The 16,491-nt window shown below is 48.1% G+C and overlaps 1 protein-coding gene across 2 annotated transcripts in view; it reads right to left on the bottom strand.

Annotated features, from left to right (window-relative positions):
• Positions 1 to 16,491, bottom strand: part of TMEM200B (transmembrane protein 200B) — a 103,726-nt gene that overhangs the window by 82,487 nt on the left and 4,748 nt on the right. The window contains exons 1-2 of one of the 2 annotated variants that reach the window (XM_090058856.1): positions 13,721 to 14,038; positions 5,474 to 5,534 (exon numbers count right to left, since the gene is read on the bottom strand). Coding sequence is in view for 1 of the 2 variants with exons in the window: in XM_090058848.1 (XP_089914974.1) it covers positions 13,721 to 13,763 (43 nt within the window). In the remaining variant the exon portion in view is untranslated. Of the gene's footprint in view, positions 1 to 5,473; positions 5,535 to 13,720; positions 14,039 to 16,491 lie in introns of those variants that run through there. The other variant, XM_090058848.1, reaches the window with a different exon arrangement.

Genomic DNA, 16,491 nt, shown 5'->3' on the forward strand with positions numbered 1-16,491 from the left:
GCCCATTCTCTGAAAACTAGAGCTTCTGCAGACATGTCCCATATGGCAATAATTACTCTACTGTTTGCAGAGACTGGGATAGGGTGCACCATACACACTAGTTCTGCCAGTCTCCTGCTCTCGTCTGTGTATAATAAGCCACATATGCAGAACTTAATGAGCAAGCTCGCAAATCAAACCTGCTTTTTCCTGCTAAAATAATTTGCATGGAGCTTCTACAAATCCACCATAAACCTAGCCTCAGATTTGCCTGGAAGGCAACCATAAAAACACAGAAACAGACTATACAAGAATTCCAGAGGTAGGGAATTTTCCATACTGCTGTTGCTTACAAATAATTCCTTGCCATCAGAGGTCTGGGCAGAGGTACATGTGCCACCTCTCTCTAGCACCAGGTTCTGCCATTCTACTGTGAGCCATTCTACTCCTCACATCCTCCTCCAAAGGTATCATTTGTCCCATAGCCTGTACACTACAATTCTAGACTGGCATGACTGGGCAGGTGAAGGGTGGATGTCCACCTATCTGTAAAGATACCACCTCACAGCTCCAATTACTGATCAAGCCATTCATTGAATTCACAGATGTTTGCCATGGATGGAGAGTTCAGATTTTCACAAGAACAGAATGAATATTTTGTTCCCTATCATATTAGAGGGTTTTACTACCAAAGTATGTGCTCTATAAGCCCAGGATTTCTTCGGAGGGCTTGAGATGCTGTGGTGATAGGGCCACAGGCATGCATGCAAAAGAATTCAGCTGCCTTTTAAATGATCATAAGAAATGTAGAAAGAGCTGCCTGTAATTAAGATGGCCTGACTCATCCCATTATAAGACCCTGTTTTCCATTGTTTAGAGCTCTTGTCAATCTTCAGACATTCAGGCTGAAATGTCTCATACCAGGTGTTTGCCTCAAGCTGGCTCCCCCCACACCAGTGTCTCGGCAAAGCTTGCCCAGCTGTTGATGAGAACAGGATTATCTGGGAAAATATGTTCCTCCCCACCCCCCCAACACGTTAAACATTCTTAAACGCAGGTTTTATTGAGAAGTTTTAGTAACTCAGTGCTTTGGAACAAGGACTTGAAGTTTGGCAGAAGGAAGGGCTGCCCTGCTGTCAAAGAGATGCCTTTTGTCACCCCCATGACATCTGCTCAAATTTGACTACATAAAGAGCCACTGAAAAGAAATCTCAGCAGAAAGTCTTAAAAAAATAGCATCTACATTTTCAAAAGATCCCACCTGTACTGAGCACGTTCCAGTTTCCATTCATGACCATCCTTATAAGCTGGCTACAACCTAGGGTCAAAAGCACTGAGGACTGTCATCACATAATTAAAGACTGTGTCATCCTCACAACAGAGTGGAATTAAGTTTACACAGGAAACCTTAGCTCTGGTATTTCACTCAGTCCCTGCGCCTCAGTTTCTGCCTCTGTAAAATAATGGGCAGAATACCTGGCTTTGGAAAGCCCTTCCAGATCCTTGCATGAAAGCGAGCACATGCAAGTGATTAGTATATAAAACAATCCCACAACTTCATTCACCCACTGCAAGTTGTATTTGATGGAATCATGCTGCAGGGCATTCACTTTACTAGCTGCAAAGACAATGACAACCATGAATAATGCAAGTAATGATCCTGGCAAGGAATATCAAGCCGCACCAATTTTAAGAATGATGACATCCTGGAGACTAAGCATGAGAAAGATTGTAGGAAGGGCTGCTTCATTAGCCACCATTGTTTCAATACAGAAGGTGATTATGGTTGAGGTGGGAGACTAAGGTTATCAGAGTAATAAAACAGAGATAATAATCCCAATTCATCCCTGGTACGGGGGCTGCCAGCAAGCCCCTGATCTGCGCATGGGATGACAGGAGCTGGGTGCTGCTGCCTGGGACCGGAGTCAGCAACAATCTTCCCAGCTCTGGTCCCAGCCGGCAGCACCTGGCTCCTTTCATCTGGCAGGCAGATTAGGGACTCACCCACACCCCTGGGAGGACTGTGGGGCTGTGCCAGAGTCCTCCCAGGGGTGCATGCCCCCAGATATGCCTGCCAGATGACGGATGGGTGCTGGGCACAGCCCGCACCCAGCACTGGGAAGATCGGTGCTGCAGCCGGTCCCAGGAGGCAGCATGCAGCTCCTGTCATCCCGCACGCAGAAATGGGCAGAGCCTCCAGAGAGTCCGTGCACTAGGGCCATGCAAAATTTGAAACAGCTCTGAAATGAAACAAGGAAGCTCAAAACATGTTGAAAGTTTTGAAATGTTTCAAATTTCAAATCCCACCAACCTTGGGAATGTGCTGAAATGGCCTCACAAAATCCCCATTTCTGCATGCGGGATGACAGGAGCTGCATGCTGCCACCTGTCATGCACCCCCAGGCAGGTCTGCACCCCCAAGAGGACTCCAGCACAGCCCCTGCAGCCCTCCCGGGGGTGCTGGCAGGCCCCCGATCTGTGCGCAGGATGACAGGAACCAGGTGCTGCTGCTTGGGACCGGCAGCAACACCAATCTTCCCAGCACTGGTCCCAGCCAGCAGCACCCAGCTCCTCTCATCTGGCAGGCAGATTGGGAGCACGCACCCCCTGGGAGGACTTCAGCACAGCCCCTGCAGCCCTCCTGGGGGTGCAGGCAAGCCCCTGATCTGCCTGCCGGATGAAAGGAGCTGGGTGCTACCAGCTGGGACTGGCGCTGAAGCCAGTGAGCCTGGTTTTGAAACATTTCGAGTTCCCTTGTTTCATTTCAGAGCTGTTTCAAAGGCTTTTGTTTCATTTTGCTTTCACTGTTTCGAGCTCAAAACATATCGAAACAGCTTTGAAATGAAACGCTGGGCAAAATTTTGCATGGCCCTAGTGCATGGACTCTGGAGGCTCTCACATGATACCCGGGATGCTTTAACCCAGTTTTACTCACAAGGGGCAAATCCCACCAACCTTGGGGATGTGCTGAAATGGCCTCACAAATGCCCATTTCTCCCAGGGAGCTACCAGAGAAGGTAGCCCTGGAATATACCTGCTAGAGCAGCCAGTCTGTTCCCAATCCAGCAGTACATTTCTCACCCTGCAGTCATGGGCAGAGGGATGCTCCAGAGGAAAAAACAGGCAACGCTCCCTTCTTAGCTCTGGGGATCTGAGTGAAAGCAAATGAGCTCCTCACTGAACATGTGTTCTTCACAGCAGGTGAGACTCATCACTAGTTTATTAAAGAGCCTGTAGCCCTCTCCCCGGGAGAAAGGCGGGGAAAGGCTGGGGTGGATCACTGCATGGGTGGGAAACGTGATGCATCTCCAGTTTAGCCCATCTGAAATCATTTACTGTGACGTAACAGGTTTACACGAGCTGCCTGCTGGCAGCCTGAAGACAAACAGATGACTGGGACTGAAGGCTCTGCCGCCATCCCAGTTCATCTTGGGCACTATACACAGAGACCCAGTCACAAAAAGTATTTGCTCCAGTTGTCCAAGAGTCTCGTACATGTTTGTGGTGAAGCACTCAGCTGAGCCCCTCTCTGTCCCGCATTAAGCACTGAACCTGCTTAGGTGTTTTGCAAGTCCCACCATGGAATCTGGCCCGTCCTTCAGGAGTCAGCTACCAAAATCATCCCGGTCTGCTGCCAATTCACTGCATGGCCTTGGCCACATCATTTCCCTGCTCTGTGCCTCAGTTTCCCACACCGTCTGTCCACTTGGGAGATGTGCTTGTGTTTGTTCCTGTTCAGCCAATGATGTGAGTTTAAATTTCAGACACCAAACCCTGATCTACACAAAGAAGCCAACAGATTCCTCACTTAGAGCATTTGAGAAGGAAAACAAGCAGAGGAAGATCTACTGCCACAAGGAAATTTTTTTTTTTTTTTTCTTTCTGTTTTTTTGCACCGGTCCTGGAAGCACTGCGATACCAGGTCAATGCATGGAGTGGACGGAGCACGCTCCGGTTCCACCACCCAATACCAAAAAGAATCTGCTCAATATAGACCTCCTATGGAGAACATATCAGAGACAATTACCCTGGGGAGCTCGCCTACGTGGTCACACTGCTTCGCCTACGAAGCAGCGTGACTGCCACAAGGAAAATGTGGCTGGCCCCTTGCCCTAAGACAGACATGACTCTGTGTGACCAGAACTTGGAGATAGTCTCTCTGTTCCCCAAGCCAATGAGTTAGGGAGAGCATGGGCTCATGGAAAAAAAAACAGGTTGTACACATGCCTCTGGACTACAGGAAATGCCCAACAGGAGAGATCTCCTTTATAAAGACCAGATGGGACTGCTACCCACAGGTTGAAATGCAGGAGAATGTGTGAGGGAGAGGGATGGGTTATATATGCAAAAAGCATGCGACATTTCCACCCATGGAAAGTGACAGCAGGGGAAGTGGCTGGTCATCTTTACTGCATCCATGGGCACTAACACTATTTGGATCTGCTCTAGTGCCTTCCATCTGAGGATCTCAATATACCCTGAACATATTAGTTAAGCCTCCCAGCTCCTTTTCTGCAGAGGATCAGTATCTTCTTGTTTCAAAAATGGGGGAAATCTAAGACTGAGTGAAAATCAGCTTCTCAGCAAAGGCCACACAGTGAATCAGTGGCAGAGCTGGGAATAGCTACAAAAGACCCCACTGGGCTGGCTGGAATAACTAAATCCTGAAGGGTGGACAGAATTATGCAGGTGGGGAGGGAGAAGCTAAACCACTTGCAATACTGAGATGCCTGTGTGTCACTGAAAGCCAAGGGCGTTGGGCACCAAACTCATGGAGACAGTTCTGAAAACCCCTGGGATGCTGACACATCGGTGACACACACTCAGGATGCGGAAGCAGACAGACGTCTAGGAGCTGGGATGAGTAGGGGACAAACAAGTGAGTATGGAAGGCAGAGAAGTGCTGACATCAAGAGCTAAGCTGGAATTCCCCCATGTCTGAGAGACTTGTCTGTCTCCTTGTCACTTTGATCCTGCAATGAGCTCAATGAAAGGACACAGAGGCTTTCACTGATTGCAGGATCAGATATCAGGATCTGGGCCCATCAGAATAATTTTGAAGAATGCCCTTGTGTTTATACAGCCTTTGAACAAAAGGGTTAAAAAGCCCCAATCAACAACAATGTCCCAGATCTTCTTGGATGCTTTCATTTAGAAAAAAAAACTGACATTGCTTTCCACAGCAAGTTTTCAATTATACAATAGCTAACGGGAAATGCTGCAATAATTATGTCAACATTGTAATGTTACAGAAAACGCTGTAATAAGATTAGGGATGCTTTGTATTCTCATTGAAAAGAGTAACACAAGCACATGGAGAGCCCCAAATATTTTCCCTTGCCTCCTGTTGCTTGCAAGATGCTCTGATTTTTATGGGGGGTTTAGTTTCTGAATCTTTTTCATATTTTGGGGTGAGCCCTCTGTAAGGGGAGAGAGGGATAGTTAGGAAGCAGGACTGGGAGTCAGGATATCTGGGCTGTATTCTCAGTCCTACCTCTGATGTCCAGGGTGATCTTTGGCAAGCCACTTCCCCTACTCTGCTTCACTTTCCCCACCTGCAAAAGAGAGGCAACAAAACTGATCCATCTCATAGAGGATAATACAGATAAGTTCACTAAGGTTTGTAGAGTGCACCGAGATCAAAGACTGGCACTTACTGCAGAATGGCACCTTACGGCCAAAAACTCTTGCTAGTGCTCAGGAAGACACGTGGCTCCCCTCCCAGTCAGGCAAGTGAAAGCAGGTGCAGTTCTGGTCCTTTAAAAATCCTTCCACTGAATGTAATGGAGTTCTTGTTTTTTAAACAATATCAGAGAAATGCTGTCTGTACAGAACAGAGGGAATTCAAATCAGATCCTAGGATTGCCCAGAACTGACTTCTGGCTCCCTCCAGAAGGACTGTATTAAGACCTTACGGTGTAATAGGACCATAGCTAGGGCAGAGCTGCTTATGCAAATATACCCATGAGGACCGGGCCCCTGGATTGCTGGTCCATGCCATTTATGCTCCCCCTATTTCTTTTTGTGAAAGGCTGGAGCTGAACAGTCTTTAGGACTTTCCTGGAGATTCAGGATGGGGCCTGACATTGCCTGCCCTACACTGCAGCCCCAGGGCGAGTCTGGTGGTGTGAGAACCATTCTAATTAAAGCACCGCCACGTCTCGTGTACCAGCATCCCCATGCTTAAAAATGGCGACAGGGGCACTTGAATGAAAACTCATTTGATCAGCAACTGCCATGCTCCATCAGACTCAATGAATCCAGCACCCTGGAATTCCAGCATGTTGGAGCAACCTCTGTGCTCGTGTATAGGTGCCCACAGTTTTTAAGTGATGCTTAATGTACATTAGTCTATTTTAATGTGCATTAACTAATGATGTTTTAATGCGCACTAAAATAGGCTAATGTTCATCAAAGCGCACATGTAGACGCGCCCTTCTTTGACCACCTCTAACATCGTTGTAGGCATCTCCATTACCCAGACTAATGTCCAGTCTTTTTTCAATCCTCTCAGCCATTGGCATCATGTTCTCCTGTAATAGTAAGTTCCACTGGCTCATTCTACATTGTGAAAAATGGCAGTTCCTTGTCTCAGTTTTAAAACCTACCACTCTTCAGATTTACTAAATAAAGAGAATCCTTCAAACTATGTAAGGAAACAATATACCTCTACGGTGTCTCTTCTTGACTCTTCTCTTAAAGGTCCCAGTGATTTGAGTCTCTGCTCAGGTGGAAGCCTCTTCTAGGCCTCCATTTTTTTATTTAACATCTCCTTCAGTAATTTCTAGGGATGCACTGATTAAGATTTTTTGGGCTGATACTGATATCAGATTTTTAGCAAGCCGTATCAGCCAATACCAATCCAATTGCCGATATACAGCTGAGCAGCTTGGAGAGTGGCGTCCAGCTGGTAAGTTTGTTGTGGGGGAAGGGGCAAGGGAAGGGGTGTGGGGGTGCATAGACTGAGGCCCCCCGTGGTGAGGGAGGGAGTGGGGCTGGGGCAGGGGCAGGCACTCCACAGTGGGGCAGAGTGCAGGATGGAGCTACAAGCAGCTCGTTCAGGGATTGCAGGGAGAGGGTGGTGGCTTGCGCCCCTACATGCACCCTAGGAGGGCATGGGGGTGTGTGCCCCTGCATGTGTGTGTGGGGTGAGGGCAGGCTGCTCCTGCAGGCTGGGGTGGTGCTTAGCTCTTCCCAGCAGGGGCTTGAACGGGTTGCACTCTGGGCGGACAGCGGTGGTACTGGGAGAGAGGTTACGGGGGCTGCAGCCACCCCAGAAAAAAATTCACCATAGCCCCCCTCCCAGTGACACTGCCACCCGCCCTGAGCACAGCCCCGGGCCAGCCCCCCTGCTGGGAAGAGCCCAGCACCACCCCTGGCCCCAACCCACAGCGGCAGTCCACCCTTACTTAGTGCACAGATCCACAGGCACATGCCTCCCATGCCCTCCCAGGTTGCGTGTAGCAGCAAGAGCATCCCCCACCCCCAGAGAAGCTGCTTGTGGCTCCATCTTGTGCCCCCCCACACCCTGCCTCGGCTAGGCAGTGCCTGCCCCTACCCCAGCCCTGCTCCTTCACCACTGGGGCCTCAATCTGCCCCCTCTCCCCACTCCTTTCCTCACAACAGACTTACCAGCAGGACCTGGCTGTTCTCCACACTGCTGGGCTGCGCTCCTGGCCACCTGCATGCTGTGCACATGCACTAGGCATTTATCAGTGACATTACTGGCCGCATCTGCCAAAAAAAACCCTGGTTGCCAATACTGTTAATTTGCCTTATATCGGTGCTGATCTGATATGGGACTGATGTATCGGTGCACCTCTAATTTCTCCTGTGATATTTCTGACTCGTTCCTTTAATTTTTTGTGTCATGCTTGCTATCATTCCCCAAGGACTGCTAGTCGAAACAAAACCACTTCTTAGGAAGCTTTTCTAGAGCTGCTAAATGACACCACTTCTCTTCCCTGGCACTACTGTGTGTGTGTTACTACTGAGAATGTTTGAATGTTGCAAGTGTTCTCAACAAGTTTGTTTCTTTGCTAGCCATCATGGAGTCAATCTTGGCAGTAAGTGCATCTTTGAGGTTATGTCTGGAGAACAAAAGCAGCATCTTTGCTTTGGCATGTGACACATGACTGACTTGATAGAAGTCCAAGGTCATAGCGCTGAAATGGTCCATAGGCTCAGGTGCAGAACAATTATTAGCATAATTTAACCTGCTATGAAGCTATACAACCGTCACCAAGCATCCAGCTCTACTTCTCTGACACCAAAAGCCTGGAAAAGATGATCATTGTTCACCTATCCAGGGCTATAAATGCGAATAGGGCCTAACAAACAAAATGAAACACATGAAGCCAGATTCTGCTCTCACTGTCACCAATGAAAATCTTAAATGACTCCACTGGCTTTTGTGAAATTATGGTTTTACACCGTAAAGTAGATCAGAATTTGGCCCCAATCCTTGCCCCAAGGAGGTTACATTCTAAAGGCCAGATTCTGATACTAGTTAGGATGCTGTAAATCGAGAGCAACTCCACTGACGTCAACAGAGTTACTCTAATGCAAATGAGATCAAGATCTTTTTCTAAACTAAAATGGTGATGAGTTATTATTAGTATAGACAGGAGGAGGTAAATGAAAGTTAGTTGCTTGAAAGTGGAATTCTGTTCACAGGAATGGGTGCCCTAACCCTGGAGGAAAGACTCTGTGACCTAATTAAACAGTGACTGAAGACCAGCTCTGCTGAACAGGGTGCCAGCTCTGTTTACCAGAGCTAAAGCATAGTGCTTTGTGAAAGTACATGCAGAGCTCCAGATTGCACTGAGCTCCTGAAGCAGAACATGCCTAAAAGAAGCAAACAATGCAACCACTGCACCTAAATAAAATCACTGAATACCTTGAGGGGATGAACTTTCTGGACATCCTGTTCCACCCATCTAGACATTGTCTGAAGTAATGGCGCCTGGCCCTCATTATGATTTTTTTTTTAATAAGAAATAAATATAGTCCCTTCATCCCGTTCTGATACTAGGGTCATTCAGATCATATCTATCTATCTATCTCTCACTTTACTAAGGGCTCAGGTATTGGCTTCATGCTTTGTGCTAAAAGTTACACAGATACTGGGTCTTTTATGACATTGTAGAGCATCTTCTGAGGGAGAAGAAATAGAAGTTATCCCCACATGCTTATCAGGAGACGAGTCTGTCTGTTGTTCTGTCTCTGGCTGTTGACTGCAGATATATAATTCTTCCTCCTCCCCATACACAGTGGCCATGTCTACAAGAGACACTGACTGTGCAGTAGCTTATTAGTACTGTGTAGTAGCATCACATGGCAGGAAGCGTGACGTGACACTATTGCACAGTAGTAATGAGCTATTGGAGAGTCAGTGTCACCTAAAAATTGTTCAACGATGCTATTCTGCAGTAAGTCTGGTTACTGAACAGTCATTTAGTACTTGTTTATACAAGTATTAAATGACTGCACAGTAACAACTGTGCAGTCGGCATCTCATGTAGACGCAGCCAGTGAAATCACCCTGGATGTGGGTGACAGAATGAACCTGGACGGACTGGAGCTGTCGCTGATCTTTAGGAGAATGGCCATGAAGCCCACTGACAATTAGGCAATCACGTCATTTTGATCCCCTTTCAGAGCCAGAAGGATAAGGATGTCTGAAGGCTCCACGTCCAGGAGCAGAGTTTAAGTCTGGAGACTAGAACCAATGCAGCTCCAACATCGGGCACAGAGCCCTTTGGAGGAAAGTGACATTACCTCTGTTCTGCCTCTCTTCTCAGGTATACGGACCCAAGCAGGCACCACCGAAGAGATCTTTTTCTTCCTTTCTCTTGAAGGTATCTCCTCCAGATCCAGTGATTAGCCTGGTTTGAAATACAGGTGGGCTTGGGGGGACGGGGTTGAGCCCTCCCATAAAAGCCAAGAGCCCCGCATAAGAGATGAGAGTCCCGGGCCTCCCAGTGCCTCTCTAAGCAGCTCAGGCCGTGGTGGTAGGGTGGCCACTCCTTCTGGCTTTCAGCTGCCACCGCCACAGATCCACACCCCCAACAGTCGAAGTGTCATTCAAACCCTGGTGACCACCATAGTTCCACTTGGCAAATTCACTTACAGTTATCCCATTCAGCTCCAATTATGGCACAGTTGTTCGTTCCTTGTGCAACCTTTCTGGTATCTTCATGTCCATATAATCCGCAGACCTGTAACTAGATTCTTCTGTTTAGATCTCTCCCATTGGAACTAGATGTAGATGGATTGGTGTGTGGCAGACATGATGAATCACCCATCTGGGACCTGGTTCTGCTAATAGTTGCTACCTTTCCGTATCTACTTTCCTCAGACTAGTAACTGATAGATTTGATGGCCTTTCACCTGGCCCTACCCTTACATCTGTGGTTACTGCCAAATGAATCTTAGTGGCTTTCAGTTAGTTCCAATAGATTTTGCTGCTAAGGCTTCCTAAAGTGGTCCCTGTAGCCTGTTTCATCTCTCCTTGCATGCTTCTAATGGGGAAACTGCAACAGGTGGAGCTCCTGGATGGAGAGCAGCTATCATCAAGATGCGATGCACCTGACATTGGTGACCAATGCTGAAGATACTCTCAGACAAGAAACAGCTTTTAAAATTTGCTCTTCTACTCTTTGGATCTCCTTGCTGCAAATCTGTGGAACTGAGCTAAAATCCTAGCTGTACTAATCATAATTAGCTTAATGAGCATTAATTCTATTTAACAACTAATCACATTCTAATTGCAAGTATAAGGAAAAATACTGTGGACACAGGAGATTCAGGGAGACTGAAAGGATCTGATGTGGCATGAAGTGTCCTGCCTCTTTTCTTAACTTTGTTTTCAGAATATCCCAGAACACAGGGACGGGGGACGTTGGAGCCGGATTAAATCTGATATAATCACATGACTCCAGCGCTGCAGCTTTAGGATTATTAATGCATGGTTATGACAAAGATATAGGGAACTGTTTGTTTGTGCCGGTCTCCTTGGCAATATGGGGAAAAGCAATAAGAGTATCTGCTTACTCTTTTTCAGTGTGTAATTAAATGTAACTGGACTGTGAATAAATAAAAACAAGTACCATCTTCAGGGTGAGAGAAGAGCTTTGTGGGACTTTGCTTGGAGATGATAACTTTTTGTGAATTTAAAAAAAAAAAATCAAGTCTGCTTCCTGCTCGTTGTCCCGGTTACATAACGTTCTCATGCAAATTTTATAAGAGAAATATAAAATTGCCTATGTATAAAAAATGACTCACTATAAAACTGATAATATTGAACCTAACTAGGTTTTGATCCAAAGCCAAAATGCTTCACTTATTTGAAGTGTAAATTTTTCCTTTATCTAATGCTTGGTTTGCTAGTAGTTTAAGGCCATTTGCTTTTAAATGGGTCCCTAATCATCAAGTTTTACAAAATATTGTGGATCTTAAGAAAGTGTTTTGGAGGAACTTGGAACCCTCTTTGGTTGATTAATAGTGGGAAGGTTTCAAACCCACTTTCCCCACCCTCATGATTCCTGCAGGCCACCTCCTCTGCAGAGCTGGAGGGCACTTCTCTGAGCGGTTTCCCTGCGGAGCTGTCAGTAGAATGGGGTAACCATTGCAGCCAGGAAAACGTGGACTATTTTGAAACAGTCAGGATGTCTCTCCCATCCACTCCAACCTCACAGCCAGGCAGAATTTGTTCTTATGACCCAGACTGCAATCTTGAAGTACACAAGTTGGGGTCCATGGTAATGTAGCACAGAAATCCCTAAGCTATGGCCTGCCTTGGTACACAAGTCCCTCCCACTGAAATCCATGGGAATGGTTTGTATTCTGTGGTCACTTTGAAAAGCACCAGCTCCTCTGCTTGCACAGCACTATTATATCTGGGTGAGGCAAGAAGCCCCAGGCAGGCAGCTGGCACTCACTTGGAACTGGACTTAACATGTAACCTTTCTGCCAGGCACCAGTCTGCAGCAACAAGGGCTGGGTTCAGTTTTGGGGGTCTAAGTGTATTTTACCTTGGCTTAAGCCCCCACCCAGACCACCTGGGAAACACTAAATAAATTACTAAGGTGTTCTCCATAAACAAAACCCCCTCCTTGCAAGTATAACCACAGAGAACAATTTTTTTTTTACAGAAAACAAAAAGAAAATACTGAATATAATTTAAAACACTACCAACTACAAGGCATGGTTCATAGATTGCACCCTCTTGGGAAGGCTTCACCCATGCCCAGGCAGGTTGGGACTTGGGCCTCACCCAAAAGGCAGCTCCAGGGATTTGCACCCCTATACCTGCCCTTCAGCAATGGGCTGGAGAGAGGCTTCACTGGAGAGTCCTTTGAGCTGCTCCTTGGGTTCGCTGGGCCATGGGAAGCTGTTAGAGAGCATGGGTCCTTCTGTGTTGCAAGGACCCCTCATTCCTACCTGCAATGCTGTAGACGATCCCCACTTCCACGTAGTGGCCTTGCGGGGCTAACTACGGCTCCAGACAGCATGCTGCACCCTACAGCCCTAGTCCCAATCCCAGCTTGCTGGGCAGAAACTTCAAGACAGCTTCAAAGGAGAGGTCAGGCCTGACTTACTGGGCCTGAACTGGGCAGCAAAAGCTGGCCAGGCCTATACTGCACAGAGGCCTGAACATATAGCTGGGGTTGAGCCATGCACTAGGCTGAAACACCATAGCTGTAGAAACAGCAGAAAAGGTGGCCCGGGCCTATGGCTGTGCCCTGGACATCTGGTCTCAGCTGTACCCCGTGCTGAGACAAGGCAATTACAAAACAGAGGGGGCCAGGCCCTGTAGCCAGCAACTGCCAGCACCCATTCCTGGGCAGTTTGCTCAGGGATACACCCCTGGCACTAACCGATTTAAGAGAAAAAGGAAAGAAAGAGGGAGGAAATAGGAGCCTCAAACTCCAAAACAGACTTTCTCTCTCTCTACCTGAGGCTTTTCCTTCAAATAGTGTTTGCTTGCCTCTCCAGTGAAGAAGAAGGGAGACCCCCCACGGGAGCAGGTTTTTTGGCTCCCAATGTAGCCGTGCAGCTCCCCCAGGCAGATGAATAAGGGCCCCAGAACCAGGGGCGATGCACAGGGGGTGCACCCTCCGCAAAAAGGCGCCTCTCACCACCCCACTGCCGACACTACCAGTGGCATCTGCGGGTGGTCAGCAATCCCCGCTGGCTGCTGCTGACCCTGCCAGTGGTGCTTGCGGGTGGTTGCTGACCCTTGGCCGGCACTTGCCACTCCCCCCACACCACCACCGACAGTGCCCGTGGCATCTGTGGGAGCTTCCCGCTCATTGCCACTGCACTCTTGATGCCGTGCTCCTGCCACCGCCAGAGCAGCCGTACCCCTCAGCCACCAGGGGCACGCTCCATCCATGCCCAGAATCGTACCGAGTTGTTCTTATATGCCCGGTGTGTCATCACCCAAGCCTCGTCCAATCCAGGAGGGCCACAGTTCAGTCTTTCTCCCAGCCAATCTGCCTAAAACATCCTCTGTTTCCCCTGGTCAGTGAAGCCAGAGGGTTTTACATATTTCCCCCCAGATCCAGGCCCCAGCTTGCCACATGCTGAGCACATGGCCAGAGCAACAGGGGCCATCTTGCCCGTATCAAAATAGGCATAAACACAGAATACACAACCCCGTGTGTATATGTGTGGGTGTTACAGAGTATTACTTGTACCCCCCAGGGACTGTAGGCATGGATTGCAACCTTCCTACCTTGCTGGAAGCTGAGGAGATGGTTGGCTTTTGGCTCTGGCATTGGAAATGCTGCTGATCAGAGAGGTCTTCATGCTTCTCCACTGAGAAGAGTTTGAGGAGGACTGATGGAGCTGCCGTTCTCCTATGGCTCTGAAGTACCTAAGGGACACATAATCCCATGCTAAGTACAGCAACCAAGTCCTTTCCATGAGAAAGTGGAAGTGAGGACACCCATGCGTGTGTGCGCTAGGGCGGCCATCATAGCGGACATTGTGGTTTTCTGCTACTCGGTCCGCTATTGATATGAAACCTGATGCCTTTATGTCCTCTGTTTTTCTCTTCAAGAGAAAAAGTCTGCGTGGGGGAGCTGCATGGCTACATCAGGAGCCAGAAAACCTGCTCCCATGGGGGGGGGTCTCCCCCCTTCTCCACTGCAGAGGTGAGCACATTTCTCTTCAAGAGAAAAATAGAGGACATAAAGGGGTCTGGTTTCATATCAAGAGGACAACCGGACTGTCCTCTGTGGTGCCACCCTAGTGTGCATGCATGTGGGGGATATGTGTATGAGGGAGAGAGTGTGTGTATGTGTGTGCGAGTGTGAATGCGAGGGTGTGAGCAACTGCGCCTTAGGAGCTGTTCCACACAGCTCAGTGTAAGTCAGGACATTTGTGTGGGGAAAAAACTGCCATGTTCCTGCAGCAACACTGCTGCTCCCAGCCCGGGGTGCAGAGATGTGCAGGTATTAAGTGTTACTCCTGAAGGACCCTCTCACTGCAGTTAAGTCCAGCTAATACTTTTTATTAAGTCTCAAAAAGAGCCAGTTTGAATTATGCACATGCCAGAGCAGAGGCAGTGTGGTGAAGCACTGGGGCAAGGGGCAGCCATGGAAACGCTTTGGCTGGCTACCAGAGCATCTTTTTGGAGGACCTCGGCCTCTGGTTCCCTCAGGGCACAGGCCCAGACCATTTCTCGCCCTGCTTTTTTCAGAGGCAGGGCAGAAGGAGGGGGTTATACCAGGATTTCTAGGTATCACATTTTGAGCCTACACTGCAAATATGCAGTGCAGAGAAACATTTTTTGTTCCCAGTGTGCCTCTTGCAGTGTCGTTCATCTGTAACCATTTCATACTTTTCCAAGCCCTTACAAGCTCTTGTGGCCTCTCTGGGCTGAGGCAGCAATGAGTTCCACCAACTAATTAGGTTAATTTTTCTGTCCCTATAGCTGGGGAGGAGACACGGCTGGAAAACAAGAATGTTGTTTCATGAAAAGCTGTCAAGCTCTTAACACTTTTGCTTGGAGACAGAGGCCTTCTGAAATTTTTCACAAACGAAGAGGAAGAGGACAACCCCAAACGAGGACCAGCCGCCGGGCAGTGAGAGCACGCAGCTGAAGTACCTGCTCTGCCCGATTCTCAGCCATGGTGCAGGGGGGCGTGTGGTGCAAGGGATCTTAAGGGACATGCCAGTCAGATTCAATGGACTACACGCCACATCCTGCCTGAGTAACGACAAGTGGAAACAGAGCTCACTTTTTGTTGCCTTTGGGCTGCCATAAAATTTGTCCTCACTTTCCAGAGATGTACCCCAGCAATCTCCAGGGCACATCTGTGGAAAAGGGGAATTTGGGGTTGCACAGTTCCAGAGACACATCCTGGAGGCAAGGAACTTGTTGCCTCTTGTCCTGAAAGTTCAGTGAACTGTGTGTATTTTGCCCAATTGAGTGTGTCAGCTGTGCCAGGACACGTCCTGTTTTGAGAACACATCCTGCCCAACTGATCCACTTCATTTGGTGAGGTTTATTTCTAGCCTAAGGAATAAATTGCAGTTCTTTTTCCTTGGTTTCTGCTAGAGATAAGCCCCAGACCTAAATGCTACCCTCTGTCCCTTACCTCAAACTTCATGGCTTTGAAATTCAAAGCAGAAGACCCAACTTCAAGTTGCTAAGTTTTAAGACAGTGCGCTTACCAGTGGATCATCCTGCCTTGCTAATGGAGGAGCGATTCAAACACGGAAATACATACATGGTGAATCACATCCACTGTCAACATAATAGAAGAGAGATATAATGTGCTAGGCTGGTGGAGGATAGATCATGGAGGAGCCTTCTCTGGCATCTGTAGCCACACCTGGAAGGCAGAAGCAGAAACTGCTGAAACTTAGGGGCAGTCCAGGGAGGGCTGCTCTTGCTAAGCTCTATTTTTAGAGAATCGTAGAAAATGAGGGTTGAGAGGTACCTCAGGAGGTCACATCTAGTCCAATTCTCTGCTCAAAGCAGGACCATCACCAACTAGATCGTTCCAGCCAAGGCTTTGTCTAGTTGGGTCTTAAAAAGCTCCAAGGATGGAGATTCCACCACTTGTCTGGGTAACCCGCTCTAGTGCTTCACCACCCTCCTAGTAACAAAATTCTTCCTAATATCTAACCTAAACTTCCCTTGCTGCAACTTGAGACTGTTGTCATCTGTCACCACTGAGGACAGTCCGGCTCTGTCTTCTTTTGAAACCCTCTGCAGGTAGCTGAAGGCTGCTAATTAAATCCCCTCTCAGTCTTCTCTTCAGACTAAATACGCCAAGTTCAGTCAGCTTCTCCTCATCAGTCATGTCCCCCAGCCCCCAAACTATTTTTGTTGCCCTCCACTGGACTCTTTCCAGTTTGTCCACCACATCCTTTCTGTAGTGGGGGCCCAAAACTGAACACAGCACTCCAGATGTGGCCTTACCAGTGCTGAATAGAGGGGGATAATCACTTCTCTGGACCTACTGGCAACACACCTACCAATGCAGCCCAGGA

This window comes from Crocodylus siamensis, chromosome 7 (genome assembly GCF_052110815.1).
Source record: "Crocodylus siamensis isolate JL-2025a chromosome 7, ASM5211081v1, whole genome shotgun sequence".
NCBI lineage: Eukaryota > Metazoa > Chordata > Crocodylia > Crocodylidae > Crocodylus > Crocodylus siamensis.